This window comes from Lepidochelys kempii, chromosome 3 (assembly GCF_965140265.1).
Source record: "Lepidochelys kempii isolate rLepKem1 chromosome 3, rLepKem1.hap2, whole genome shotgun sequence".
In the NCBI taxonomy this organism is placed as follows: Eukaryota; Metazoa; Chordata; order Testudines; family Cheloniidae; genus Lepidochelys; species Lepidochelys kempii.
In genome coordinates this window covers 22,604,930-22,624,900 of record NC_133258.1, presented here as the reverse complement: position 1 = coordinate 22,624,900, position 19,971 = coordinate 22,604,930, and the positions used below count along the sequence as shown (strand labels likewise).

The window sequence follows — 19,971 nt, the reverse complement described above, 5'->3', positions numbered from 1 at the left end:
GCTACGTTTTTGCTTTAAAAAAAGAAGAAGAAGATTCCTGTCCAATACGTGAGCACCACCTTTTGGCATAAAGTTTATCAAAGCCACACAAGACAGCCAGTTCTCTTGCACTCTCCATATTATTAATATGTGTTTCAAAGGCAAAACAATATTTTAAACCAGGATTTGGGAACCTTTTATTTTTAATTAAAAAGAAAGTTCAGTGCTCTCATCCTGGGGTTTTTTTGTTTTTCGTTTTTTGGTTTGGGTTTTTTTTTTGTTCTTTTTTTGTTTTTTTTTTTGTTTTTTTTTTTGTCTGTGTCTGTTCTGAATTTGGTATAAAGTCTGGAGGGGAAGTTAGTTCATGGGTGCTGGAGAGTTCAGCATTTAAGTTTGGAAGGTTTAAGCTCCTTTACTTGCGTATGCAGTGTCTTGTGGACAGCTAGAGTTCTGGACTGGCAAAAGCCTTTCCCACATTCTTGGCACTTAAAAGGCTTTTCTTTAGAATGAATATACCTGGGGAGAGAGAATATAGATTTACAAATAGTGACAATTCAATCAGGTGACCTCTCAAAAACCACCCCTTGTTTGTGGCCTACTTTCCAAACTACTGCTGAGGCCCAAATATGAGATGCCCAGAAGCCAGAATGGGGGACGGGGGATCACATTCATGCAGGAAGCACACAGTGTTATGGGAATCATTCTTTTACTGTAAATACCTGGCTCTAATGGCCACTCTGTATTTCTGATTAAAATTACTTTCAAAAATAAAAAGAAAGGGCCATCCCAAATTGCTTGCAGGGAAAGCGGACAGATGAGGGTATGGTCCTCAGTGGTGTACAGGAAGTCAAGTAAACTTCTATAAGGGATTCACCTGCCAGATCAAGATGCCTCAATCACTTGGGGCATTACTAAATGGTACAAAGCAGCAAGAAGCCTAATGTGACAATCCTGCACTTACAGGGGGAAATGGACTAGCTCACCTTTCTATTTGTGGTACAGGAGAGGGACAGAGCCAAGCAAAGCCTGTGCTTATAACCCCCCCCCCCCCCCATTAAAATGCTGGAGTTACCTGTGATCCCGCAGGTGATCTTGCCTTCGGAACGCTTTGTGGCAAATGTCACACGTGTAGGGCCTTTCATCGGTGTGGGTTCTTTCGTGAATCAAAAGGTTATAGGACTTGGTGAAGTGTCTGCCACAGAATTTGCAGACGAATTCCTTCTTGGTTTTGGAAGGTAACCTTCCCCGGGTGGGTTTCTTCTCTGGGGAGAGCTTAGTTACCTCCAGCAAGGAGCCGAGCCCCGGAGGCGAGCTCTGGCTGTCCGCCTGGCCCAGTTTAGAGTGATCCTCTTGGGTGGCGGCCACAGCGAGGTTGGCAAAATCAAACCGGGGTTTGGCTTTGAGGGGCAGGCTGGTGGCTTCTTGCTTGGGCTGGATGACGTGTGGGAACAAAGGGAAGGCAGGCAGCTGGAACCTGGCGTCCACCAAGCTGGACACCCCGGGCACCTTGGAGAAGGAAGAGCGAGGCAAATGCATGGCTGGGTAACCCAATGTCCACTGGTGCAGGTGAACGGCGTGCAGGGCGCTGAAGCCGTACAGGTTGGGCAGGTGGTCCGAGGGCACCGCGGGCAGCCCGTTGAACGCTTGGAGGAAGGAGTAGTTAGTGAGCTGCAGGGAGGGGTGAATGGGCACGGGGGCCGGCAGAGTCTTACTTCCCATGGTGTCCACCGGGGAGGAGGATCTGGGAGCAGGGAAGGCGAGTGTCTGGAAGAGAAAGAGAGACAAAGACCTGTAACAGGGAGACCACAGAGACAGGTCCGCCACGCCGCCTGCTGCTCTCCTTTGCCTAGGGCCGGCTGCGGAGCCCCGGGCTGCTGGGCGCATCCCAGAGCCCAGGGCAGGTCAGTGGAAAGGTGCCCATTGCTTGTAGTGGCTCTGGCGCGGTGCGCCTCGGCCCCTTCCCACGGCAGCCGTGCAAGCCTCAGGCTGGCTGCACAGATCTGCAGGTCGTTAGGAGCCCTTTCATCTGCCCCCTCCCCGCCGCCAAGCCTGCTCCTAACACAAACCATCCCTCGGTAGCCCTGGCTCGCTGCAGCGCGGCCTCCTCCGCTTTGCGCACCGCTCGCTGGGGAGGACCCTCCAGGTAGGCTGTGTGTAACTTCAGGCTACTCGGCTGCACACCCCCAGGCTTCACCCCCAAGCCACCCAGATTTCTCCCCTGCAGCTCCCGCTGGAGTCAATGGCAGATCCCCTCGTGAGCCCCAGGGGACACCGTTTTTCCTGGCAACTCGCACGGTAAAGAGTTAAAACTCAAGCGCATCGCCGCCGTATCCTGCCCGTACGAAGCAAGGGCTCGCCCTCTGCCGCCCAGAGGAGTGACAGGGCTCCCCGCCGAGCCCACCAAACTTTGACCTCCAATTTGCTTTGGAAGGTAGAGCGCGAGGGTTTTACCCTCCAGCTTCCAGCCCCTGCGTCTGGATAGCGGCGTCCCACAGCGCTCCCCCTTAGCCCCTTCCCAGTCCAGCCACATCCACTCAGCTGCCTCCTCCTGGCTTCTGCATGGGAACAAGGGCAAAGCCGGGGCCAGGGGTGCTGGAACTATTTGTATAGTGGGGGTGCTGAGAGCCATTAAACCAAACTGTAAACCCTATAAGTGATGGAAACCACTTCAAACCCCTAGGGCCAGCACCTATGGCTGGAGGGGTGGGGGGAGGATGTTTATTGGAAGCTAGTCGTCCCCTCCTCCCTTTAAGGCTGATAATAGTAAATATTAAAGCCCTGCGTCCCGGTGGCAAGTCTGATTTTTCTTTCTTGTTTCCTTTGGAAGGGGACGAGCTTGGCCGAGACCTTCTCTAATCAGGCTAAACAATGTCTTAATAAAACCCCATTTGAAAATTCGGAGCTAGCAAGAGCCTTTCCACAGCCACTTTGCAGGGTGCTACCTCTCCCCAGAGCAGTCAAGCCGGGGGATCTTCACACAGCAAGAGTTGCCCAGATAGAACTGCGCTGCCCCCTGGCACGCCCGCGATTTTCAGTCAGATCTCCGCGCTGAACCCACAGGCCGATCGGCTCAATCGCTGCCACTCTGCGGGCTCCCGCACCCTCCCGTTTGCGGGTTTGCACTGAGGCCGGGGGGAGACTCAGACTCGCCCGAGGTAGTACAAGCAAAGCCCACTCCTCTGCTAAAGTCTGATTTAAAAAAAACCCCTTTGAAGTCAAGGGGAACTTGGGATGGGACCGGAGTATTTTCAAATCAGGGTCCCTCATGCAGTCCCAGCCAGACCGCTGCACGGCACCTCGGAAGGCAAAGGAGATATTGACGGAGAGAAAAACGTAGGTAACTGGGACTATCTGACCCTTCCCTCAATCACAGTAATTAACGCGCGCACCTCTCCAGCCAACCGTTTGGCAAGGGGTGCAGCTCTCTAGGGGGAACAGCGGCAGATATTTGAAAGCTCGCCCCTCTTAAATGACACATTTGGTTTTTGGGGGGAGGGGGGTGCTCGCTCTTCTATGATTTGGTTCTCCACGTTTATTTCCCCAGCAACCAGTGATTGCCCAGAGAGTGTCTTCTGGTACTGCTATTTTGGGGCCCTGGGGACAGATAGTAATGTGCGACCGTATTTCTAATGCCAAACTGCTAGTTTCTCTAAGCATTTATCAAAAGCGATTCTCCCCCCGACCCATGGCAGAACGATTATGGATTTCTGATCAAGAAGAAGGGACTTCCTGACATATTAAGGCCCCGTTTGGAGAAGAGTTTACAAACGCGCACCAGATTGCTAGCTCTCTCTCTAGACCCAGGCGCAAAGGAAACCTGATGGCGGAAGAGTTCTAGATCCCAGACAAACAAAAGATTTATATATGGATGCGATTAAAAGGAAACTCGCAGTTGCAGAAGCTATATTGGGGGTGGAGGGCTAAGGCGGGAGATTATGAGAGGGGGATTTTTTTTTCCTCAGAATAGCCCCATCCTCTACCCCAAGGCCACCTTTCATGCCGCTTTACATAAATCAGCCGCAGGAAAGGAGACCCAAATCCGATAGGAATTCCATCGCAATGACCCAGAATAAAAGCGTGGGGCATTTTTTCCAAGATTTGCCTTTTGCTAATTGGATACATTTTGTATAGCGGCTGATTAAAAAACCATACACATTACTTCCCCAGTCCCATAACTGTTCAAGGGCCAGTGGTCCAACCTGCGTTTGAGATTTGTTCTTCGGCCGGAGAAACAAACATTGCTTAGTTTTAATATAGTGCCAGGTGTCTTCTTTTTGCGACACAAGTGTCTTGATCCCTTATTTCAGGAACAAACTAAACTAAACACAGAGCTGCCCACTCCGCCTAGATGCCCGAACTATCTGGCTGCCACATCGGTTACAATTCTAAAACATTGCACTGGCTCATTCTGATCTCTGAAACGTGTCAAGCGACAGCAAACCTCAACGGATTTCGAGCCCAGAATTCTGGGCCCCTCCCCTCTTTTCATATCATATGTTGTATTTAAAAAACAAACAAACCCGAAATATAAAACACAACACCCCCCCCGGACAGATTTAGGTAAAATCCTGTTTTACAGGGACGTCTCATTTTTACAGAAAATCGGTTTCCGTTTTCCAGACGAATACATGGGCAACGATTCTTTCAAGCAAAAGGAAGAGCAAAAATGATTCATAATAGCACCCATTGTCCTAATTATGTTGTTTGCTAGAAGCAGTATTATCCCTTTTTTAAAAGGAAGGGGCTCAGAGGGCGGAGCGTTCAGGTTGATACAAGTTTGTTGGCATCCTTCCAGAAATGAAAGCTACACTTTTGCTCGGTAAAGCTGGGGTAGTCAAAAATATAGATAAAGAGCAGCTTATTTTCGTAGAGAAGTCTCTCTTAGGGACATCAAAGGGAATGTGTATTTCTCTCCGCAGTACTTTTCTACTCTTTCCCTTCCCCACAGAGAGATCAATGTTTCTTTGATTTCGGTGTCACCTCTACCTTTAATTCTGCTTCATGTAAACAGATCGTTATCTCTTTTTTTAAAGGAGCCTGTGAGTTATTTGCTTGAATCGCCCCCACCCCCATCGCAATAAAACTGTACAGTTTTTAAACACAAGATTTGCTTGCTGAGTAATTGAGAGCAAGCCACTTGTGTACTGACACAGGACTGAAACAAAACCCACTCTTGCCAAGATAAATTTACCCTGCAAAATAAGATCATAAACTTGAAAGACAACATCTGTCCCCAGCTTTCTTACCCTTTGTCCTATTTTGGAGATTTGGTCATGCTATTGTCTAATTGCCATTGTTTTACAATCATAGGAATCTTTACATTCCAGATAAATTCAATCTAAATATTCATCTCTATTTATAAATAAGAAAAAATTGGGGAAAAACTTGTTATTGGTAGCCTCTCATGAATCGAAATTAAATTAATCTCACGGTAATCTTGTGGTTAGTCAGTCTTTCTACTTTTCACTTTGAATTATCTATTTCTGATGTGTCTTTTGAGAGGGATATTTGTTATATTAAATACTTGACTCATAAATAATGAGTTTTACTGATTAGTTCCACATGGGGGAATAGATGAAGTAAATTAGCCTGAAATGTTGCTTATTTTTACAAACATGATAAATTGGTGGTTATAAAACTTCAGATTCTTGGGGCCTTAGAGGGTGGGGGAATATCTAGAACTCCTGCCACGAGGCTCATCTGTCAAAAAACCACCCTGTTTCGAATGAACTATTTAAAATTTGTTAGCCAAATCCCTTCGATTAAACTGGAACGGTCTGCAGAATTTTATCAGATTTATCAGTAGCCAATATTTCCTTCAAGGAGACAGAATTTGTATCAGCGTAAACGAGGAAATTATCGTTTACCTGTGTTTAGGAAACTAGCTGCAAAGGGAATTGGGGCTGTAAGTTGTTCTTTCGCTCTGCATTTGAGAGCGTGATGCTCTGGAGAATACAACGAGAGAATTCCGCGCCGATTCATTCAGATTATTAATGGAGTGTGCAGAATCTATTAAGGAAGGTTTATTCGGGTCTAATCGAGCGTGGAGGAGTTAATTGCTTACACTGATGAGGACTGGAAGGACTAAGGCAGCATATCTCTGCTAAATCCTTATAAAATCATCATTCACATTTTATCATGAAATCAGCGCTGACACGCTTTACGGACCACCGTTGCGAATGCTGATTAATACAGGCATATGTTAGACTCAGGGAAAAAAAATCCAGTTCACTACAGCTTGCTCAATTTAAGTATTCAGTGCAGCCTTTTCAACCACTCAGTCCGGATCCTCACGAGACAGCAATTATGATGTTCTTACAGTGGAATTAAACATGCCAATTTAACGTCTTTTGCCCCCTTCCAAGCCCAGCAGTGCTTTGGGAATGCCCTCCGCTCGAAAGCATGCATGTGGGCTTCCTAGGGGTGTCATTTCATACACAAACCAGCTGAGCAATTAGAAAAATACCTGCGCGCGTAAAAGTTTCATTTATGATCGGATTACTTTTTTTTTTTTTTTTTTTAATAATGGTTGTACCCTCTTCACACGAGAGTCCGGAAGTCCTGGCCTTCCTCCCACGTTATGGAGCAAACGGTGCTCCGTAAATAACCGGTAATAGCAATTTTTTCTTCCCTCCGCAACCCCCTTTTCCCTTAGCTCCCCGAAACCAAGTATTGGCAAGAAGACAACGACAGTGACCTCTCCAATGTCTCTAGCTCTCGCAGGCCACCGAGAGCGGAGTTCGCTCCCCTAGGCCTCAGGCAATCAAACCACGCAGGTTTTCAGCTAATCTCCTGCCACCACCGATCTTTAGATCTATGTATCCTGCGGTGTCACTCTGCTGTCGGAAGGTGACCGCATTAAGCTGCCCCAGCATCTTGATCTGGTCCCTATTTATGTTTTTTACGGGGCTGGGTACGTTTTTAATTGGACCAACAGTGCACCTGCTGGGGGGGTCAACAACTCCAAGCACATTTCTTGAGTTTACCAACTTCAACAGCAATCTACAAAAGGTCCAGGTTTTATAGCGTTCCCTCCGGACAGCCAGAAATAACAACAACAATGAATAATCCTCGGTTTTGCACTAACATTTGGCGGAATGGCCTGGAAAGAAGCGAGCTTCTCTCTGCACAGAACTTCCTCCGAACGGACGTAACACATCAGCCTCCTGTCAGTTCTGCTCTGGCGGAAAGAGGCGAGTGGTGCCTGGGAACTAAAACGCGCGGAACTGCGTACACAATGATACAAATCTAAACGCTCAAGTCTACACGGTGCTGGCTCTCGAGACTAACCCCGGGGTTCGCAGACTGCAGGTCAGTTTCATCTCCGTTTAAAAGCATAGCTTGGCCGCACTGGGGGAGGAGCAGCTCCATATGCGATAGGCATGCTTTTAAATAGCAGCAAAATATCCAAGCACCCTTTAAAGACTTTCAGACCGGTTCCCCTCACCCCGCGCCCCCAAAGAAAAAAAAAGTCCTTCTAACGACAGCAGATCTGTCCCTTCACCTTCACTGTCCCAGGTACAGGGTGGGGGGGACACTTTGGACTGAGGTAGCCAACCACAGAGACTTGGGAAAAAAATAAAAGGAGTCGTTGGTTTTTTATTTACCTAATCCCGATCTGTGCTCCACCGCTGGCAGAAGTGACAAGATCCGGGGCTAAATTGGAGCTGGTAAAAAAGTTGGGCTAAGTTAGTGGCTCTCGTGGCCTCTCTGTGCACTGCTCTTCCCCGCCCCCCCTCCCGCCCCCACTGCTCCTCCAGCTGGGTACAGACAGATCCTAGAGAGCAGAGGGAGCCAGGTGCTCCTGCGGATGGAGATGGTGAGAGTCTCTCTCCCTCCTCCTCCTGCTGCTGCTGCTGTCTGTGGGTCTGAGGGCAAGCGCGCCTTAGAGAAGCCGAGCTCAGACTGGAGTGATCCCTTCCCTCCAGCCTCCTCCTTATTTCAACCCCCAACCGGACGCTGGGCATGCGCACTACGGGGGGAAAGTGTCTCGCTGGGAAGATCCAACTTTTCAACTCTCCAGCTTGTTACGGGGCAGCCAGATTCCAGCCCGCACGGCTCCCAGGGCATCTCCCTGCGGGCACCCGCGGGCGAGCCGGGCTCCGAAGCCACGCCTGGCAGCCTCAGCGCCCCAGCCAGGGAGTCAGCTGTCCCCTCCGCCCCGAGGAGCCCGGAGCTGCCCCGTTCTGGCAGTCCCCTTCCCCTGCTCCCCCGCGCAGCCCCTAAGCCGCGCTCACTCCACTCCCCTGGGCCCGGGGTAGAGCCGCTCACGGCCCAGCGGCAGGGTCCTCTCCGGGTCAGAACTCACAGATTGCCCCTGGGGCAGGATTTGGCCCCACTGGGATCTACTTCCCTGGCAGATTGCAGTGGATCCACGCTGCCCGGAGACCAGATTCCCTGTCCATACCCCCAGCTGGATCCATTCTCCAAACCCCGCACAAGATCCACCCTCCATCACCCGCACCACATACCGGTGAAGAATCCACTCGCGGATAAGACCCATTTAACCCGGGCTCAGCCTTTCCCAGCATCCTTGGCAGGATCCACTCCCCAGGCTAGATTCACAGATCCAGCCCGCCTGACCTCGATCCACTCGCTCCATTCTCCTCCATTGGAGAGCTACTCCCTGGAACGAGTTTCCACACGGTGTGAAAACAGCCAGGTCCCTAACCCTCTCCTGCGGTTTTAGCCCTCTCGTTTGAATCCGGGGTCAGACAATTTAGGCAAAGCAAAGTAGCCCTTGAAAGAAAGAGGTTAAACGGGCTTTATAATTAATCCCGGGGCCATAACCCCCTTGCTTATTTGTTGTTCTATTCATCCATCCGTTCACACTCTTGAGGTCTGTGAAGGAGAACATTGCCGGAGTATATTATATGATCCCGAAGAACAACGAGAGTAATATAATACGTGGGCGAAGACAGATTTGTCAGGCGAACATCGTTTTGTGCTCAGGGATTAGCGTGTTATTTGCATGGCTACCTTGTCACGGTCACACTGTTACAATTACTTTGCAAGCCTCAGCAGAAACCCGGGTTATCCTATTGGGCGATAAAATAAGTGATGAAAATGAAAATTCCGCGGATGAATATTCAACATCATGAACGCCTTTGCGTGCCCATTTTCTCCAAAGAACAGCGCAATTTAGAGGCGCACAAGGTGATCAACTAGCCCTCAGAGGACAAATATGTTTCAGGTTTTCTTCCACTTCTGTGGAAAATGAATGGCACTTCTAATGTTCAGGGGCAATGATGACACAGACAAGATCCCATGCCATCTCTCTCTCAAAGCCAGCATTTTTATTAATATTCCTCGGAACAAAAATGTATGAAGGGTAATAATTTGGAAAAGTGCTTTTAAATAAGGAACAACTACCGTTGGATAGTGTTGTTATGTAAAACAAATAAGATGCTTATCTCACCCCCGGTACAACAGAATAAAATACATCACCAAAATGCACCTCCTTACTAGAGAGTTCTCTATTCCCAGATAAGAGGGACGCTTCTTTGTGTGTATGTGTGTTGTTTGTATGTATTTTTAAAACAGAATCAAGCAAGCCTTCAATTTAGAAATAAACCACTTAAGCATCAAACGCTAATAATAAACAAGCAAACAAATAGTACCTGCAGCTGCTCAGATGGAAATAAAACTAACCTCCAGCTTCACTGACCTCCCTCCCTCCCAACAAATAAATCAATGAACCGCGCCGGAGCAACAAAGTCAAGTTTTGTCTTAGACAAGCTATCGCCTTTATTAGAGCACGGGGCACTTTTTTGGGAGGAGGAGGGAAATGGGTAATTAGTTATCCAAATCTAGTTTAAAATTAAAGTGGGCAGTGGGAATACAATTCAAGCGTTTAGGATAACTGAGCTGTGTGGGACGTGGACGATGCCTGGATTGTATTGTATCATATTTATGCATGTGTTAAACATAAATATGTTTCGAATTGTCAAGCAACTGGCGTTTTACCTGAAGTTTCGGGTTAACTGCCTCGTTAAGTGTATTTGTCTTAAATATCTGGTGTTTGGATTGCAGGGGGGGAGCTGGCCCAAAACTTTTACCCTCCGATGATTTCTTTTATGGTGTCCCTGGTTAATTTGCATTATGTCAACTCGCAACAGCGGGGAACATAATACCCGTGCGGGGATTCACAGTCACCATTAACACTGACACGCAGGGAATCTACTTTCCTTTCCTCGGGAGTATCTGCTGTCGAGGAGGAATGTTAGACTTTAAAGACAGGTTTCAGAGTAGCAGCCCTGTTAGTCTGCATCCGCAAACAGAAAAGGAGGACTTGTGGCACCCGAGAGACTAAGAGACTCGTAAAAAGAAAAGGCATCTGCTTCCAAAGTTAGCCACGTTGTTGGGAATGAGACGCTATTGTGACCGGTTCAAGAAGCTGAATTTTCCTTTATCCCTGGTACCTCCCGGCTGGAGCGCAGGGCGCGGAACCTGCCCATGACTCCGACTCCCAAAGACCTCGGGAAGCCAAAGATACAGTACCAATTTCTGTTCCCAGTTACACCCCTGTAAACCCAGAGTAATAATTGACCTGACTTGGCTTCGGATTCACTCCTGGGTAATTGGGAGCAGAAGCTGGCTCGACGAAACAATTTTCTGAGGCTTTTTTATCTTTTTAAAAAAAATCACAGCAGACTATGGTTTGGCTTTCTATCACACCTGGATTTTTGATTCAGGTGGAAGTCTCAGAGAGACAATCCCGATGTTTGTTTTACTCACACACACAACAACACCCGCCCACGAATGTACTGAATATACACTTCAAAGCAAATCAGCTCCCCTTAGATGGCTGAAACTGGCCAGCGTAGGTAGGTATTAAAAAGCATTCTTTGTCTGATAAAGGACCCTCTGTATGCATTCGAGGGAACTAGAGCAGGGAGGTTTATTTTTTAATTTTTTTTTACATTTTTAAGTGCTATTTATGCTCGTGCAGGCATTTCCCTGTTTCCTTCGTTTAGCTAGGGGTATTCTGTACTCACCCGTAGGAAAAATGACGATTTCGGGCCCGATCCTGCAGTCATTTGCCGGCAAAACGACGAGGGGCTTCTCTGAGAGTTTTCCCTGGCAAAGGACGGCAGGATGAAACCGCGCTTAACAATTGTACCGATTTTGTTTAGGAGAAACATTCAGACCATTTCTTAGCGCCGGCTCCAGGCGCCTTGAAGGGGTCCCAATGGGCAGGGAGGCTTTTAAAGGACTATTTTACAGGCTAGTGCTTGAGAGCGTCTTGTCCCCGCAAAGAGCAATAGATGCCTTGCTCCTCAAGGCTGCTTCTGCTGGTTAGATCGCGGGACATGGCAGCCCCGAGCCCTGCGGGGGAAAGGAGACTGTGTTGGATGGCCAGGACCTGTGCTTGTACAGTGGGTTCGCTCGGCATGTTTACGAATTTCCCTGCCCCTGGAACTCTCTGCAAACTGCAAAAGGTGCGGGGGATCCGCTCTGGAGTCATTCATGGAAAAGATACAGGGGAACCGGGAGAAAAGGAGAGGCTCCAGCGCGCTAGAGCGTTGAAACCCACCATTCAGTGTGCCCCCGCCCCGAACAGGAGCAGAAACAGACGAGGCATTAGCTCACGCTGGCTTGAATTCGTCTTTTCATGTTGCGCGGAACACCGCGATCGTTCGCAGTTAAGCGGGCTGCACCTGGGACGATCCTGTCCAGGAAAGCGGTGGAAGACCCAGACTGCCTCGGAAAAGATCATCGACACTAAACACTAAACGATGCTGAAAAAGCAAGAGGCGTCATTACACAAGCAAAGAAGGTCTGGGATATGGCTGTCACGATACCTTTCATTCTTGGCACCGGCGCAGACATGCAAAACTCCCAATGACTGCAGGATCGGGTCCATTTTACTCTCAGAACAGATTCTCACAACAAGCTATGTGCCACCAGAAACAGAGTAAGGCAGGCTCGTCTTTTATTTACACCTTTGTAAATCCGGACTCGCTCCATTTCAGTAAATGGAGTGACTCCGGATTTACACGAGTGTAACTGAAAGCAGAATCTGGCTGAAACTACAGAGAATCCAGAACCCTTTTTTGGCGTTTACTCATTCAAAATTCTGAATATTCGTTTTAAAGTAAATCCTAAACCCCCAAATCTATCAAACACTCAGTCTAATTTTATTTCATAATTGTTATTCTACTCATTCTAATTGCTACAAATGACAATAACCACAAACCAACAAGGAGCTATGCTTAGTCAAACGACGGTGAAAAATATTCAAGAAAACATTTGAAAAAATGTGGGGGGAAATCATCAAGGTTTCAAAATTTGGGGGGAAATCAAGAAAATAATTTAATTGTTGGTGCAAAACTTTGTCAACATTTTGAAATTTTCGAATGTGCAACCAACCACCTCTTGGGTTCACTACAAACCACAGCAAAGCTTTGAAGCATCATATTCTTGTTAGCAAGTCTAAGACTTTGGCAAACTTGTTTGTTAGATTTTTTTTAGTCCATTTTTAAAAAAATATTGTTGTCCTTTGACTAATGAGCTAACATTGTTGCTTAGGTTGCCATGGGGGTCATAAGTAGACTCCTTATTAAAGTCAAGCTTAAGTCTGCTTAAAATCTGATATGGCATGATATGACCCTCACTTTACCCTTCCACACTGCATACTAATCACCACCCTAAAGAGAGGTATCTCTGCCATCTGCCTCTGAAAGTTTTAATCTCACTAAGAATACGAATCCAGATCATTCAATAGATTTATAATTTTTCATCCAAGCATCTCCAGAAACTTTACAAGCAATTAATTAAATGCAAGCTTTCCCCCCCTTTGCAGTGATGTGAAGCCAGTTGTGTAAATGATTCCATTTTTAACATCCAGCCCCTGCAGATCAGTGTTAATGCTACAGTGATACCTCTCACCCTGCTACAGTTAGAGTCAGCAGTTCCATTATAATTTCCTATTTTCAGGAGTTTTTACAGTGGTCATAAAAATTCTGTCCAGGCTCAAACTTGGCATCCTAGGCTCCTCCCAGGAGTCATTTCTTTTTGTTGCATTTGAAAGAGGAAACCATTTATCTGTTTTTACATTACAACGGTGCAACCAAAGGAAGCGAATGCAGGGTTTGCAGAACAGTTTTGTATTCAGCGGTACGGTATCTGCCATGGATGTGAAGAGAAAAGAATTAATAACATATGAATATAATCAGATTACAGAGAATCCAGAATCCATATTCAGGACCAGTAATATAAAAATAATGTTTATCATTCTAAAATGCCTTCTTTTCTAAGCTAATTAATTAGTAATTGATCCACAATGTGAACTGATGCTTTGGGATGCTTGGAATAAATATATAATATATAGATCAAGTCATTATATTGAGGAAGTTACTCTGTGTATGGTCTATGCAGAGGTTGAGAACCTAGAGTTTGGGGTGGGGGTCTATCCTCTGCCTTTCCTCCCCCCAGTGCATACTGTAAGTAGGGCAGTCAAATGAGCTGTGGATTTAGGTGTCCCTAAGTATTCATTTACATGATGGATTGTAATGGTTCAGTAGTTCCTTTGGAACCATTATATTTTATCAGGTCAAAAACCAGCTTTCAAAAAAGAATTCCCTAAATACAAAGGTGGCTGAACTGAATCATATACATTACTTATACATCTATGTAATTTCCATAGCTAGGGAAACTACACAGTGTTGCAAGTAACATGGTACAGCATGAAGGTTTTAGTGGCATGAGTTAGGGATGGGCAAAGACCTGAGTGAGTTGTACAACTCAGTGGAATGCCAATGAAGCATTGATCTCACATATCACACTGTCATGGATTCTGCAAATGCCACATATTTCACAGAAAACTGGGAATCTCTCTAGTGGTATAAAGCATCCATTTCTTCTAACCATGACAGGTCACGAGGTACCATTTCACAGCAGTTTATGGCATAGATACACCTACCACACCTATATGGATATACAAATAGCTGCAGTTATACAATTCTATAACATGTTATAGAATTTTGTGTGGATGTGTTTTTGTGTGGGTGTGTGCACACACACATGAATACAAAGTCCTCTGTTAACTCTACTCTTTCAGGGAAGAGAAAGTATCTTTTTCTGTGTTTGTAAAGTGAAGTGGAAATTGAAAAGACTATATACATATTTGGTAATATCAATCATTATCCTGAGTAATAATGAATGGAGGGCTTTGGCATGCTTTGGAAAGAAAGGCACCTTTTGGCTGTTGTGAACCGTGACCTAGTGAGTAAAAAAAGGAATGGGAATCTGGATTCAGATGTTAATTTTCCCACTATGGCATTGATTCAGTGTGACCTTGGACCTACGATTTAGATAGATACAGTGCCCATTAGAGTCAGTGGAAACTCACCCACTGATTTCACGGGGAGTTGGATTTAGCTGTCAACCTGTTTGTATCATGATTTACCTGTCTTTAACAAATGTGTATATCAACCTATATCAGAAGAGTGCTGTGAAGGCTGATAAGTTGAAAAGGCTAAACCTCTACAAGGTAGTCTGGTCGGAACAACATGTGTGTGGATGAGTTTATATTAAGCCTTGTCCACGCCAGCAACAGTCAAAGCTGTAACTCACCATCTGTGTAGCTTCAATGGAGTTAGCAATGGTAGAACCAGTAGTGCAGCCAGGACCCAAGTGTATTTACTCAAGTGCTTACACTGCCCTCATCACTGTAGTATTTGAATGCCTGCCAGTAGTGGATGTGACTAACATCTGTCATGTGTAGGTCATTCTCTCTCACACCCTCTCCCCAAGGGGAGAATTGTGGAACTGAGAGTTTTGATAGGGCTTTGTTTTTGTTTTTAATGTATACACTGCTCAGTGTTTATGTTAGAGAAGCTAGCTTCAAAAAGCATGCCTTGCACTTGGAGCAGAAGGTGATGGGGTTTGCGATGGTCCTTAGTTCCTGGAGGAGTTCATTCCACAGGCTCAGAGCAACCCTTGTGAAAGCTCTGTCTCCTGCACAGATGAGCTTTACCCTTATGGTAAAATGTTTCACTGTGCCTGAAGAGTGGAGTTGTTGACCACAGTCCTCATCCCAGAGCTTTAGGTGACTGTCTAGATATGCTGGACCCAGGCCACTGAGTGGTTTGAAGATATGGACTGAGACATTGAACTTGACTCAGTATTCAGTGGGAAGGCAGTCTAGAGAGTGGAGGATGAGTGTGATGTACCCATTTATTTACCACTGTGTCATCTAATTGCAATGGCTGCCCACTAGACAGTTAGCTGCGAAATCATTACATGTGTTCCACCACAGGACGAAAAGGCACACACACTAGGCACTATATTTTTCAGCCAGGCACAAAGTAATTGTCAGTCATTAATCACCAGGCCAGAGAGTCGTACCACACCGCATAAAGCAGCTGCATCTACAGAGCTGCAATTGACCAGCAGTCAGCTCCACTGGTGGTAGCAGTGGGCAAGTCTATAGTGTGGAGACAGTTTTTATGAAAGTCTCCAGCCCTCTGATCTCAGCCATGATCCCTTTCCTCCATAGCACAATGACCATAGCAGAAGGGATCTGGTTTTGGACTGTTCTCTCATTTAAGCAGACCGTTGCGGCACCTGCATGACTCTACGCCAGCTCTGTGGTTTGACCCTGCTCCCCCAGGAGTCTATGTGAGTTTTTGCCGTTGATCTCAGTGGCAGCAGTATCTAGCCAGTGGCGCACAACTTCACTGCACCTATTTTTGCATAGCCCATAAGTGAGTGGAGATTCAGTTCCTTTGTTTGTACCTTGAAGGAAAGGTTTTATATTAGCACAAAGTTTTATTATAATTAATACATATAATGTATAACTCTTGGTCAGACGTATTCAGTTCACTCCACTGGCTCAAAGAAATAGTTATGGCTAACTGGGCAAATACTTTATTGTTCGAATCTTCCCTAAATAAAGACTTATGGAGAATGCAGGTAAGGCCTATGCATTTTAATTGTATATATAATCATCCACAATGTCTTTCCTGTTTTCAGAAGATTCTAAATATATACCTGCACAGTAGACAAAAAAGGAATGTCTATGATTTTTAATTTTTTTAAGCTTTAATTTTATAAAAAGAAATGCACTCACACTGAAAACTACATGGGAATAAAGCCAAGGGATCAGCTGAAACTCACAGGAAAAAGAGGAAGGGAAGTGGTGAGTCAGAAAGACCATTATACCCTGTTATTCTGAAGTGTTGCAAATAAAAGTCATCTATTAGGGAATATCTCCTGCCATCGGGTGCTCTTCAATTCCAAATAAGCTATAATATCTATGCCCAAGGGAGAGGTTAAGTATAGACAGAGTTTCAGCCCTAACTGAGAATTCCTTACTATTTGTGCTTTAAGGTCAGACCCTCAAAGTTATTTGTAGATAGGTTTTGTGTACAAATCTGTAAGAGTATTACAGCTAGGCATTACTGTACAGAATGGGATCATAAAATCATTTTTGCAGCCACAATACTGAAGAAAACTCGCCACCTGCTGGTCACAGGGTTACTAGTTCCATACATTTCCAGACAATATTTGATAAATTAATTTTACCATTCACATAATTCATATTTCACATTTCTGCTCCATTTAAAACATTTGCTCCATTCTTATTTTAAAAGTCCACATTTCCTATTAAAAATCACAAAGTGACTATATTCTGTCCTGGGATTTTTAAAAAAAAATCTATTTTTCAGCATGAATAATTGTCTCCTGAGGTTTATTTTTTGTCTGGGTGAGTTTTTCTGCATATTTCACTTTTATTAATCATTATTATTATTATTTCATGTTTTAGTGTCTCATCCCAGAAGCCATCTCCTGTTGTTGCTACTTTGTGAGAAAATGCACCATGAGTTTTTGTGATTTCTATAGTGACGGTGGGTTTTCTACAGACCAAATATTAAGTAATGACTGGAGGCACTATGGTTTATTAGAAATATTAGAAATATTTTTCATTCCTGAAATGAAAAGGAAAGTGCCTAATATATTTAATGTAACCATGTTTTGGCTAACTTTTCGTTGTGTAGACTGGTGAGTGAGCCACACTAAGTGACATTAGACAGTCAGAACATAGATATTACAGATTTTTAAAAAATCAAACAAGAGAGTCAGGTAAATAAGTTATTATGCTACTTTTCTTTCCTAGGGTTGGATCCAAATCCTATTGAAGTTCAATGGGCTTTAGTTCAGTCCTTTAATCAATAATCCCTCCCCACAAATGTATACAATCTTCTTCATTAACCTTGGGTTTAAAATTTATTGGGATTGATCAAGACTAAATGTGCCATTGAGGGAAAAAGATTTCAGGGACACCATAAAATAATATTTTACCCTTCACAGAAGAGAATTTATTCTGATAAAAGATAGAGGAAGCAAAAAGGATTGACATAATCTTTAATTTGATATTAATCATCAAAGCAGAGATCTGAAATTAGGAAGAAATTTGCAGGGTACTGGCCACAAATCTGGGGTACAAAGAAAGGTTATGGAAATGTGTAGCCACACGAGGCCATTATTATTTCAGAAAGCAAATGATAGAAAAAAGAAAATGGTAGGCACTCCAAAATGGGCTACAGTACTTGCTGGAAAGGAGATAAAGGAAAGACAGGAGTTTTTAAAAACACAGTGGGCCAAATTTTCATTTACACTAAGTCCACTTTGTACTTGCATTGGCCCCTTACACTGGCCCGACTTGTCTTGATTGGTGAAACGCAAGAAAAGTGACGTAGGAAACAGAAAATAAAAGGAAAATAAAAAAGATTAGGTAAATCTATCACACGCTGTAGACATGATCGATGGGAAGTCAAACCAGTTAATATTAGCTCCGAGAGTCAGAGGAAATAAGGCATGTCCTCTAAGTTCTTTCAGAAAAAGAGAGAGAGTGATGGGAAAAATAGGACTACTAGAAAATAAAATGGGTGCTGAAGTAAGAGAACCCCAGTATAGCTATTTCTGTTCAGTTCTCAGTCAAAAGGATAATCAGAGAACCTTGTGCAGGAAGCAGCAAAAATGCAACTGGGTAAGCTATCAACAAGGGGTAACGAAAGAGATGGTGAATATATGTGACAAAAAATTCATTACCCTGCCTAAAAGAGATGTGGCATAAGGCTGTGGATCAGGAGTCCTGGGTTTTATTCCCTGGGCTGCCACTGAAATTCTCAGTGGCCTTGAGCAAGTCACTTAATCCATCTGCATTGGCTTCCCCATCTATCAAATAAAATAAATAAATAAAATAATAAATAAAATAATAATAATAATAATATCCAGCTCTTAACTAGCACTTTTCAGTTGTCTAACTCAAAGCCCTTTACAGAGGAGGTCAGTATGAGGCGAATAATACCCATTCACTTAATTGACAGGGGATATGTGAAGATTAACATTCAATAATACATTTCATTCAGCCGGAAAGAACTTCTAGCAATACTGCCTTTTCCAGCAACTTAAGGCAGCAGTTCCTGTGGGTTGGCACTGTATTCAAGCCTTTTTTAGAAATAAAGTTATTTTAGCTTTCCATCTCAGTTATTCACATGACAGGAAGTGGGAGCTCTGGCAGACACATTTGTTCAAGTGGCCAGCAGAGAGGCTGAGGCCATTGTACAGTAGATATGTGTTTCAGGAAACACAGCGGCCGCATCTTTATGGGCAGAACTGGTAGCTAAGTTACGTGTCTTCTGTAGGACGTGCGTTACGGGGATACTTCTGCTTATACCAAAGACAGCTCATCACAGGGATGACAGAAAGAGGGAACCAAGCAATATAACAAGTGTTTCTATGTTCATAAACCATTGTGCTATCCATAGGGCAGACTGTGGCCAGCTCCTGTGTGAATGCACAAATTGGTGAGTGTGTAAGGGGCTTTACTCTTTCACACCCATGGGCTATGCCTGGCCACAGTTGTTCTTCCTGACTAGTGTAGCTTAGCAGCATCGACTAGCCCAGAATAGGTGCAATGAAGAGGAGCAGGGATGAGATGGGGCTATGCTCCTGTCCCTGCCCAGAGAGCTGGCCAGACAGGGGTCTGTGATGTACACACTTAGCAGGTGTAGGTTGCCTGGGAGATTGATGAGGCATTGCCACGATGCCTGCCAGAGCTCCCACTGCGGTGATGAAGCTCAATACAGCACTCAGTGCAGGCTAAGACCTGAAAGCGCCAAATAAGTATAGGAGGGGGCAATATAGGGCCAAAACAGCAGCCACTGGGGAATTGTGAAAGTGCAAAGATAGTTGTTCAAGAGTTGGGGGACACAACGTTTGCATTTAGACTGCCTTCCCTCCCTGCTGTTCACTTATATAGGTAGGCCTGACTAGCAAAATACATAGTGAAACACAATTCCGTTCTGAGATGAGCTGTGCTACTCATAAACCTATGTGGTTAAGATCCAAGACCTCAGGTTTTGTTATTTTCTTCTTCACTTTAATTTATTATTAGCAATTTTGTTACTGCTGAAGCAACCCAAAATAGACACATTGCGTCATTGTGCACCACGGCACATACAGTCTGGCTGTGACCAGACCACCTGGGTCTATTCCCTCTTGAATGAGGCCTTCTTAAATTTTTCAACTCCCTCTGCTCAGCTGGTATGATTGGGCCTATTGCGGTTGAGGTGAGGGTGAAATAAAAAGCATTGTGACCTTCACAATTGATATCCCTTTTGGTGATCGCTGCTCTTAAGATTCCAACTCTTTTTCTGAAATCAAGACAAAGACCACAAGAGTCTCCAGGCCAGTGTTTCTGGACTGGTCGTATTCCCCTTTGGGATTCTGTAGCATCTTTCAGTAATGTAAAAATCTTCTTTAATGTTCATGTGGAGCAGCAGAGGGATAGTTCTAACTACATGGCCATTTGCAACTGGATCCTCCCAGCCAATGAGAAACCCAAGGTCCAGATGATTTTAACTGTGGCTTAATTTTAAATGTTTTCCATTTGCTTTTCCAAGAAAGAAACACCTTGAGTTCCCGTGACCATAAAACCTGACTTCCCTTGGTCACGGTATCATGGGATTCTCTTCTCCATCC

The 19,971-nt window shown here is 44.9% G+C and overlaps 1 protein-coding gene across 1 annotated transcript; it reads right to left on the bottom strand.

Annotated features, from left to right (window-relative positions):
* Positions 1–301: 301 nt before the first annotated feature.
* OSR1 (odd-skipped related transcription factor 1) lies at positions 302–7,729 on the bottom strand. The gene is made up of 3 exons (XM_073335101.1): positions 7,587–7,729; positions 1,052–1,743; positions 302–495 (listed from the first exon to the last, which is right to left on the bottom strand). The coding sequence occupies exons 2-3, from the start codon at positions 1,696–1,698 to the stop codon at positions 360–362; spliced, it is 783 nt and encodes a 260-aa protein (XP_073191202.1). The 5' UTR covers positions 1,699–1,743; positions 7,587–7,729; the 3' UTR covers positions 302–359.
* Between the last annotated feature and the right edge of the window lie 12,242 nt (positions 7,730–19,971).